A 10,710-nucleotide genomic window follows, 5' to 3' on the forward strand; every position below is an offset into this window, starting at 1 on the left:
TCAAAAAAAAAGAAAAAAAAAGAGAAGATTCCTGATGTAGTGCACAGACTGGAAGAATCATACTCATTCTGGCCTCTAAAACTTTCCGCTTGGCTGAATCGTATCTCATCTGAATGGTATTCAGAGCTGTTTGTGACGGGTGAAGATCCCACTAATCTTGAGGAAACACTACATGGTGTCATGCAAGAGTGAAAATCCCATTTCTACGTCTTCAATACATTGATAAATGCACAAATTGATCATTTATAGTTCAACAAATCGGTTTATACAACAAGTAGTTCCGACCCAGCGATCTGATTGGTCGACTGTATATTTGGACCGTGCTCGAATCACCATGAAGCATCACACTCTGCTCATCACTAGAAATATCACTCCGCCGTCTCAAAGGGAATATATGATTGGAATTGAATTTCATACATATGTAAAATAATGTTGTTTTACTTTTTTACTTGTTGTTACTAATTATGACCCACTTGGCGAAATCGGGTCTCTTTTGGTTCTTTTTGTATCGCTCCGAGCGCCCGTACCGTAACACCACACATAGTTGCGCACCCCTCGCGGCGGCTGGCTTGACCGGATATGTTTAACACATGACACGGTGCTAAAATCTTAAAAATACATGACTCCATCGATATCTTTTTTTCAGCGGATATCTTACTTACAACAAGAATGTGCTCGCTAAGCAGTTTAGTGTTTCTATGTGCTACATTTATTCAGTTTGAGAAACGATCTCTAGAAAGCAGTAAAACGGACTAGATCTCGTCTTTGTTGCTACGTTGTTGCTGAGGGTCAGACTACTTCCTGGAGTTGTAAACATTGATACATTACAATCGCTTCTACTGAGGCGACTGATTGTTTTCCAGTTGTTAGTCATAACCCATGTGCTGCCATGGAAACGGCGCTGCCACTATGAAAAAGTTGTATATTTTAAGAGCAAATTGCTCCACAACATTAATATATTTAGATGACATATTTTATTTCGTGTGGAACTTGTTGTATTATCGCAATATTACACTCGAGTGTGAGCTTTGACGTGATTATTGGCGCGACAGTGATGCGGTCCGTAAGCATCACTGAAGTCTCATGGTCTTCATCAGCAGATGGGGCTTGCTCGGGTGTTATGGAGAACAGTGATACCTTCTCTTTCAAACATTAAATGTATACAAATAATGAACTAAAACATAGTTCTTTAATGATAATAGTTTTTATAGAGGATAATTATCATTTTATTTTTTATGTTTCTAAAAACAAAGATAGAAGACTGGACGTTATCCTTATATCCTTGTTTGATCTATATTCAGGAATAGATTCATATTTTTTATAATAATAATTATTATTATTAATAATTATTGAATTGAATTTTATTTCATTTAATGTACAAACTATCTCATTTAGTAATACCCTTCTAATACTGTCAGACAGTTTCAGGGTTTGTAAGTGATACAGAGCAGTTTAAATGAAAAGGCCCTTTAAATCAACAAACAGCGAAACTAAAATTTAAAAAAAAATGTATACTTCTTTATTACTTCATATTTAGGTTACACTACAGGTTTTTCTGCTATCTATGCAGACTTCATCACAAAAGTTAGTGATCACATTTTTAGGAAACACAAGGACGGCACCAAAACTACCACACTGAGAAATTCTCAAAAAAATGCAGTCCAACATGTAGACCAATACCACTAGAGGGACTCAGGGGTCACTGATCATCAGTGCCACAAAGGTCATTCTTGTCATTTATTCTTTTAAAAGGCCGAGGGCTTATACAGAACTTTTAAAGACTTCAATCATTTGAGTACAAACCTGATAAAGTTCTCATTAATATAGGGCCATTTTTCTTCAACAAACTGCTTATCAAAATGCATTCTTCACTAAAAAAAATAAAAAATAAAATAAAATAAAATAAAAAAAAGAAGAATGATGTGCCTGCTCATAATTGCAGATAACTTCATGAAAAATAGGTTTGAATCTCTCATCATTTGTCTCCAGAATAACTAGGGATTCATTTTAAAATTTACTGTAACCAAAACTCCCCAACCAGAAATTGGGCTGCTTTCTAATTGTTTCCTCAGGGCTCTATTAGTGACACTCAGCTTGCATTGCATGTCCAACAGGAGAACGGGTTTGTTATGGACTCCCTCCGCCTGTTTTACACATCTGACCAGTACACCTGGAGCAGCGTGTGTGGACTGTGTCTATGAGAAACTACACTGTGGTAAGAATAGCTTTGCCTTATGATGTCGTCTTGATATGAAGCCTCTTATGAGTTTGATTAGTGTCGACATGGTGCAACATTGTAAGGAATACGTAGGTGGCTGTAATGCTTCTATTTCAACTGATCACCATGGATTTATCTGATTGACATTTTGAGCTGCACGGCTCTGAGCAGATTTTGTGCATTTAATTGATGATCTCCAAAGAATGAATGTCTAATGGCCCCGATGATACCTGGATGTTTCCTCCAGTGCCACCTTGACATCGATGTGTGGCTATGGGTGAAAGATCACAACTTCTTTTGCATATTATACTGCTGTGAAATTTGGTTGATTCATACGCCCCCCAAGTTTGAATTGTAATAGCTTAGTTCATTAATATTTTGGTAAAAAAACTAGAAAACGAACAAAACAATCCGCCTCAGCTGTGCTTTTTGTTCGTCATGGGGGATTATTGTCAACATAACACTGCCAGCAATAAGCATTGTCATGACCATGTTACCACAACACCCGTGTGCCTCGGTACAGCTTCCCAGAGTTGATAGCATAGCAAAGTTCCTCTTGTCTTGTTGGCCAGGTGGCAATTAATTTTTTTCAATACAGGAACTCCCCCCCCCCACACACACACACAGTTTTAGCAGTCTGTCCTCTCATTTACATGTGTCTGCCTCCATAATGATGTCAGTTGTAGTTATTAGGAATTTTTTTATGACTGCGTAAAGTAATAGGCGATTGATCCTATTCATGCTGCTCGACACAGTAGCAGTTTAATGCTAAAGTAAATGTACAGCTGTTATACTCTTCACTGATCCACTGATTATGTGACGAGTACGCAGTTCTGCAGTTGGACTCACCGTCCTCAAGTCATGACTAAATTCAGGATGTGTGTGTAATATGAGATGTAATATGAAACTTAGATTTGAATAGGTATTTATATTCACACTAGAAGACAAAGTGATATTTCGAATCATCTAACGGGAAGTGAAAGCAGGAAAGGAAAGGTAAACCATTAGAAATGATCCTTGATTGACCTCTTTAACAGACTAAAGACCTTAATAGAAAATACAAGAAAGGAAACCAGTACAAATAAAACCACAGTAGAAAAGGTAGGATTATCTTTTATGATTGTTCCTTTGAGAAGACATCAGTGGCACAACTACACAAAAATACTCCTCTAAGGTGCTGAGTGAGGTTTTCTGTGTTGACCCATTTGCAGAAAAAATTACTCTTTCAAATGACATGGAGAAGCTTTCAAATGTACATTAAGTCCAAATAAACAACATTCTCATTGGAGCTACAAAACAATAGATAACCACAGTTTGTCATAAATAAGAATTACAAATAAATAAATAATACAACAGATGATAGAGCTTGCACATGTAACAAACAGTCTTGTTGCTATGTTTGGAAACAGCACCTGACATGCTAAAACACAGTGAACTGATCTGCTTCTCACGCCCATCGTCTCATTTACATGATCAAGGCTCTTTTTTTTTTAACACATCGACTCGCAGCCTAATGAGCGAGAGTCCAGAAAACACTTCAGCGCTACATGCAGAAGTATGAGTCCTCAGCAAGTCCATTCAGTCTCATGCCAATGTGCCTCTCCGTGACAAGTGCCATCCATTTGGGGGGAAAAAAACAATGCCGACCCTCTTTTTTTTTTTTTTCCTTCCCCTGCCCCAGAAACAATGGCTCTCAATTACCAGTCAACAATAAATTCGAATATTCAAAGCCTCTGAGGACAAAGTGGTGGATGGGGTTGAGAGAGCCCGAGGTGTGTGACCTGGTGAGAAGTCTGCAGATGTCGATCGGTAGGCTGCGTCACGCCGGCCGGCCGCCTGTCTTTGACATGTAGCGAGAGAGGGAAGAGGGAACCTGAACCACCTCCCTGCTGCAGTCTCCACACTGTGTCTCTCCGTTAATCCCACTTTATCCAAGAGAGGCGGGCTGTCAGATCTGAGAAATGGGAGGGAGCACGGGGCCAGAAAGAGACAAAGGCAGGACAAACACATAAGTTTCGATACATTTTAATGACTGTTTAACAAGTCTTGGGTCTGGGCCTGAAGAATAAGGGGGGGGGACACTTATTTCTAAAAGGCCCGATAAAGAGGCTTCAGAGCAGATTCCCACAGAATTAGTTAAGTCAGTAAGAATACAAGCACTTCTGTTTCGGTCAAAATGAGGCTCATTTAAGTGCAGGAAAACACACCTGGGGATAAAAGTCTGCGCTAAACACACAGAAAGCTGCTTCAAATGGCATTTGCTTTGTGGGATTACTGTGAATAACAAATAGCAGCCTACTTTCTGTTCAATGAAAAAACGGATTATATTTTAAATAGTTTTCAAAAGCCTTTCTGAAAGAATAAGCTTCATAATGAAAACGTGTCTTTTCAGTGAGTTAAATGCACTGATTTGATCAACATCAGTTTCATTCAGATCTTTCACATAAAAGTGAATTGAATGTGAAATAAAAATAAATCAGAAGCTTGCGGTTTAGTCTACATTAATATGATGACCAATTAATAAAAAGGTTATTTAATGTTCTATATTATGATCGTAAAGATTTGATCAAATCCTGTCATATCCCATCCTTCCTGACATTTTTGTGATGTGCTTATGAGAGTGATCAGCTCACCACTGGTGTTCCAAATGGCGTTGGTTTTATTCTTGTATCCATTCTTCATGCACTCATCCACATAGGATTTTGGATCGCAGCCTGACATGAGGATCTCTCTGAGCAGGGCGATGTAAGCTATGGCCAGTCTCAGCGTGTCTATCTTCGACAGCCGCTTCTCGTAGGGAAACGTTGGTACGTGACACCGGAGCTCCTCGAAAGCGGAATTGATGCTCAGCATCCTCTTCCTCTCCCGGATGTTGGCGGCATGCCGCTGCACCTTGTACGGCGGATGCGGTACCAGCCTCCGCGCCCTATGCTTGGTCACCTCCAGGGGTTCGTCCACGGAGGAGGTCTCGCCCTCAGCGCAGACGCTCAACCCCGGGGACTGCACGTCGAGGTCGGTGAAGGTCAGCTGTGCGTCCGGGAACATGGACTGACAGCCAAAAGAAGACCAGGGGGAGAGCTGGCCGGTGGCTGCGGTGCAGTCCAGCAGGAAGGTGTCCAGCTGCGTCTGAAACTGGAAGTTCGGATCCATCGGTCCCCAAAATGCAAAATCTGTGGTGCCATCCTGGTCGAAGTCAAAAAGGATGTCCTCCATATTTAAAAAAAAAAAAAACCTATAAACTATTTATAATTTCTTTTCCTGACAGGGGAAATAAACTGTCCAGGAGAGACAGATAACAGGCAGAAAACAGAGCGCCCGTGTTTCCTAACGAAACATAGAACTTCCTACCTGCCTGAATTTGTGCTGTGTGACAGCCTCATGGGCACATCTCCTGGATTAAATACTTAAGGGCCTCCATGTTTCTCGGCGGGTCGCTAGGGGCCAATTCTAAAGGCTGAAAGGGAGCTCTTCAGAACCCTTTACCCCTCCTTGTGGATCGCTCATTGCTTTAAAAACGAATTACAAAAGGGATCAGTCGATCTCCAAACGACAAAAAGCGAGGAAAACACGTGTCCAATTATAAACTTCCCCCAAGTAGTCCCGCTAATATTGACACACACAAAAAAACACTCAGCATTTAGCAGCCATTGGAGGGCTTGTGCCGAGCATTATGGCACAGCAGGCCACGCAAACCCAGTGGCCTCTGAATGGGACTGTTTTATACCTATTAAAGCTCAGCTGTCAACAAACACTACTGTCAGGAACATATGAAAGCTCTTTGTTGGCACATAATGTAACGAGATTTTAATGCAAAACGGAGCTTTTTTAAAAAGAAAAGAAAAAAAAAAAGCTTTTTTTTGCCTTTGGATTTATTCCGGTGTCTGCATATTTTTACGCGCTGAAGTTAGGATTCCAAACAGACCTACACGATTTTAAGTATTCCAATAGTATCACCACAACTCGTCCCACATAATTTGGAGCTAGTAGCCACATTAATAAGGTCCTAATTTGCAAATGATATGACTGACTAAACGGCAAAACCGTGGAGAGGACGCACGCTGTAATTACGCTGGGGTTAATCAAATAAGAGACTTCTTTCGAGGTTGGATGGAGGGCAGCTCGGGGATGAACTTTAATTCAACAAGGCTGTATGTTTGCTGACACGTGGTTTCGATTTGACGAAGTCCTCCAGGATGCTTATTTAAAGGGAATCTGCGTGTTGCAGTAAACAGAGGCGGCATGAGGCCTTTGGATGGAGAAAGAGACTTCATCAGGAGGCAGCAGCTGATTTAACCTGAATAATCCAGACGTCTAACAACGGACCAGGTGGAGTTTATAACATCTCAAAAGGTAAACATTTAAGCATCGCAGGTGATAAGACAGTTGTACTTTTAATTAACACCACGAAGCACCTCGAGATGTAGCTCTTTTCTGTTGCCAGAAAGGATCTCGATTGTGACTGTAGATTATAATGCATTTTCGATTAAGTCGATTGTTGGATTTTATTAAACAGTCCCATAGGGCACATTTTCTGGCGTTTTGGTTTTTATAAATTGTTTATTTTCACGAGATATTACCTGTATCCGGGTTTAATCATTTAAACTTGTCTGCAGATGCAACTTCTGTTAAATAAAATTAGATTATAAAGACAGTTTTCTGTTTATATTGAAAGAGGGATATAAAAAGCAAAAGTCCCATCGGCCTTCATCTTCACAGAGTTTGATTTCCCAGCAGGGTTTAGGATTCGATTTCAGGAAACAAACTCGCTCATATTTTCTCAAGGATGGAGTTACAATACTTAATGAACTCCTTCCCATCCCACACTTCAACTCACCCGTGAGACTGACACACAGGAGAAATTTGAACGGACAACACTCTGTGCGTTATCAAGCCCAGCACCTTGTTTTAACTGCGCTAATTGTCAGTATAAAACAGTTTGGAGTGAATAGCTACACACGAAAGACAAACATAAATGATTTCCCGCTTAATACGACATCAAGGTCACTTTATTTACACTTCTAATCCCGGATGTCCTCTAATAGTTGTTAGAAGCTTAATTGGCTAGTGTAGATAATACATTTAACCACCATGGGAAAGGTTTAAACGCATGAATCCGTTTAAACTACATTAGGCGATATCGCATACAAATCCAAACGTTTTCTTGAATTGTGATGTGAGTTTTGTGTTTCTAATACAAAAATTAAAAAAAAAAAACTTGTTTTTCAAAAAAGGAATCTTCAATATCTCACTTTAAAAAAAAAAAAAATGGACCTTGCATAAAATGAATTCATCATCAGCCTTTTTGCGTTTTAATTCAGAAAAATTCAAATACGGAACAAGTGAATTTATCTCACTCCATAAAAACAAAGAGTCGGACCTACTTTTTTAGGCTCAGTGGTTTGATCGGGTGGACACGTTCTCTCTTTTTTTGTGTGTTCTTTTTCTTTTTTTTTTTTTTTTTTACAGCTCATCCTCAGAAGTGCGAGTGTGCTTGGCTTTCTAATTAAGGAGGGGGAGCGGACTGCCCACGCTGAGAGATACGGGACCTGTCAGGACCGTCTGCCGTCCTGCCAACAGCATCTCTCTCCCAGCTGACGGCCCCGGTTTGGTTTGTTCCTCCGCTGAAGAGATGCGCCTGTCAGATTCAGATCCGCCTTTTTGTTTATACAAGGATTCAAGAGGCCTGAAGGGGTTTGAAAAGAACAAACGATAGAAATCTTTCAGGAAAAACTGGGAGGGGAAAACATTAAATCCGTTTTTGTCCCTACTGAGACGTGAAATATGTTTGTTTGTTTTTTGTTTGTTTTTTTTTGCTCACGAACTGTTATTAAAACCTCGCTCCTCTGCGCATGGTAGTTTATTCATTGACATGCAGGCAGCACTGCAAGTCCGTTGCGTCTCCAGGGAGTTCAACTCACAGGATCAGACAGCCTGGAAAAGTCAAGTGCGCCTTGGACGCTGCGCACGGCCACATGCTCGCAATTAGGGACCGCGGTTTTGAAGCCGTTTCCCACCTGGGAGTTACTGTGCGGAAAACAAGGAAGTTAACGAAACTGCGAATCAAACGCGCATCAGAAATGATCAGCACCTCCTCTTTCATGTCCTTTGTAATATTGCGATTTTTTTTTTTTAATCAGGGACATATTTTGAGGGGTTAGTGTGGACACCGTTAGCTCATGCAGAGGACGTGTCATTTCCTACAGTTGAGCTGTGTTGGGAAGAATCAGTGCCAACATGCTTTACAAAATCGCTGCTCTGTCAAACCTCTCTGAAACACTGACTTTTACTTATTTCTGAGAATTACCCGAAAATTAAACAAAGTCTTAAACTTTGAATTTACCCGGAGACTTTGTTTTTGTCCCCCACCCCTCCAAAAAAATAAATAAATAAAAAAATTTGGGTCTCCACAGTGTGACTGTATAAACCGATTTATATCCCCTCAACCATAATGTACAGCCAGTACACACAAACACAGTAAAAGCTGTGAACAGCAGATTTGAGTTTTACCACTCACCCTTGACAAAAACAAAAAAAAAAGAAAGATTAACTTTTCATGGTTGTGTTCAGTGACGCACATCTTGTTTGTTTGGGTTCTGGGCTGATAAACATCTCGGTTCTGAAAACCTCTGGGGTCTGCCTTGGCTGCTATGAGAGAATGGCATGGCGGCCAAGTGTAATCTTCAATGTTGACCACAAACAGCTCTTTGATCCATCCTGGGCCTGAGCCATTACAGTGTCACGGCACATTGGAGTGATAACTCGGAGCAGAAGTTACCCTTGACCACAGATTGGGCTTCAGATAGCTCTGGGCTTTTTTTTGTTGTTGTTTTGTTTTGTTTGTACCTTTAAAGGTAAGCTACGATCACCATTAATGCAATGAACAGTATGTGCACAGCTTCAAAGGGCATGTCAGTCAACTGGATGGAAAATAACGGAGGAAATGCCTTGACTGATCGCAATGCAAATCTCTCGTGAAGAATTTGTGGGTTTAGGGTGACAATCATTCCCAGCACAAAGTGTTAAAGCATATTTGGGGCAACAACAGATTCTTTGTGTGCGCGTGTGTATGTGTGCGAGCGCGTGTGTGTGTGTGAGATCATGCACACAAGTCATTTGTGTGAGCTGTGCCAATCGAGCCAAACCTAAGCACTTCGACAAAAACCTGCCAAAAAATGAATCTGATTCTTGAAGTTAAGAAGCAGCGTGCTGGCTCCGCGCCATTCCTGTCTGCGTTTCAGCCCCGAGTCGCGTCTGGAAAAAGCATCACAGTCGTAAAGTGGGCCTAAAGCAAACACCCCTCCAGGGGCACCACCCCTCTCCCCGGACCTGCCGGAGCCTGACGCTGGATCTCGGCCCCGAGTTTGATAAAAACACTTTTTTTTTTTTTTTTGCTCTAAGGGTGTGTATACAGCAGGTGGTATTTAGATATTGTGACTTCATGTGTGTACAACATATCATAAGCTTCCCCTTTACTGCACTATTACAAGTATTAACCCCAATCTGCGCAACCATTATGAGACTTTTGTTATAGGTCTCTGAGGAAAGTTTGAAAGGCCACAGAGACCCGAGGAGAGGACAGATACGATGGAATCTCCACTCATCAGTGGCGACACCTGTAGAGTAACAGATGTCGGTATGACTCCTCCCCTTAAACTATATCACTGTAAAAGGTGGACTTTATTGTCAAGAGAATGCTCATTTTCTTCACTCATTGCAAGCATTTAAAATGAAACTGTTTGAACATATTTTCAAGAGCTCAAGGACAACGAAACTCACTCAACCCATAAAAAAAAAAAAAAAAAAAAAAAAAATTTCAATCCGAAATAGAATAATCAAAAGAAAAGCAGGAGGCTGCTGTCATGAGAGCAGCTGGAGAGTTTAAATAGGTATTTTTCAGCTGATTGGATACAGAGCAATAACAGAACCAATTCTATGTCAAGTGTGCAAAATACAACAGCAATTTAAAACTGAATCAAATCCGAGGTAACCAGTACTGAAATAGGAGTGAAGACTCAATTAATAGCTGGAAACAAACATAACTGATTGGTTTAGAACAATGTGGTTGTAGGCAGATATTCATATATTTGTCAACATATGTAGCTCCTTATGTGGGCACATAAGTCATCATCTGTATATACTCTCCACTAGTAACTAGTAAAGTATGTGTTATCGGATAAGTTATAATTGTTGACAAGTACTGTGCATTAAGGCAAACTTGATCTCCTCATAAGGAACCATTGGCATTTTAAAAATGCACACCCCTTATGTTTATATGAATAGGGGGAAATTAAAAGGTAAAGTGCTAACACTTCCCATGTTGCTTTTATATGTATATAAAAAAAGGTGGCTTGTAAGAAATGGATATAAAGCAAAAGAATTGTAAAATTTAAAGCAGCAGACTCTGAAATAGTCCAACTTTTAGCCCCTAATATGTCATGCCATGTAACCTGATCTGCTGCTTTTCCCATAATGCAGCTTGATAAAACCTGCCC

General features: G+C 40.5%; 1 protein-coding gene across 1 annotated transcript; it reads right to left on the reverse strand.

Moving 5' to 3' along the window:
- Window positions 1-3,287: 3,287 nt before the first annotated feature.
- On the reverse strand, window positions 3,288-5,800 carry LOC138621110 (protein Fer3). The gene is made up of 2 exons (XM_069698922.1): window positions 4,852-5,800; window positions 3,288-4,172 (listed from the first exon to the last, which is right to left on the reverse strand). The coding sequence occupies exons 1-2, from the start codon at window positions 5,429-5,431 to the stop codon at window positions 4,135-4,137; spliced, it is 618 nt and encodes a 205-aa protein (XP_069555023.1). The 5' UTR covers window positions 5,432-5,800; the 3' UTR covers window positions 3,288-4,134.
- Between the last annotated feature and the right edge of the window lie 4,910 nt (window positions 5,801-10,710).

Source organism: Brachyistius frenatus, unplaced genomic scaffold (assembly GCF_029030835.1).
Source record: "Brachyistius frenatus isolate BFR_SWC_R1_liver_20210118 unplaced genomic scaffold, ASM2903083v1 Contig_28, whole genome shotgun sequence".
In the NCBI taxonomy this organism is placed as follows: domain Eukaryota; kingdom Metazoa; phylum Chordata; class Actinopteri; family Embiotocidae; genus Brachyistius; species Brachyistius frenatus.

What these genes read in the sequence shown, in the direction of transcription:
- LOC138621110 (XM_069698922.1), bottom strand. Translation starts at nt 5,431, where the DNA reads ATGGAGGACATCCTTTTTGACTTCGACCAGGATGGCACCACAGATTTT. An exon ending in CGCCATTTGGAACACCAGTG is followed by an intron (nt 4,173 to 4,851) that starts GTGAGCTGATCA and finishes CCCATTTCTCAG; the next exon opens with ATCTGACAGCCCGCCTCTCT.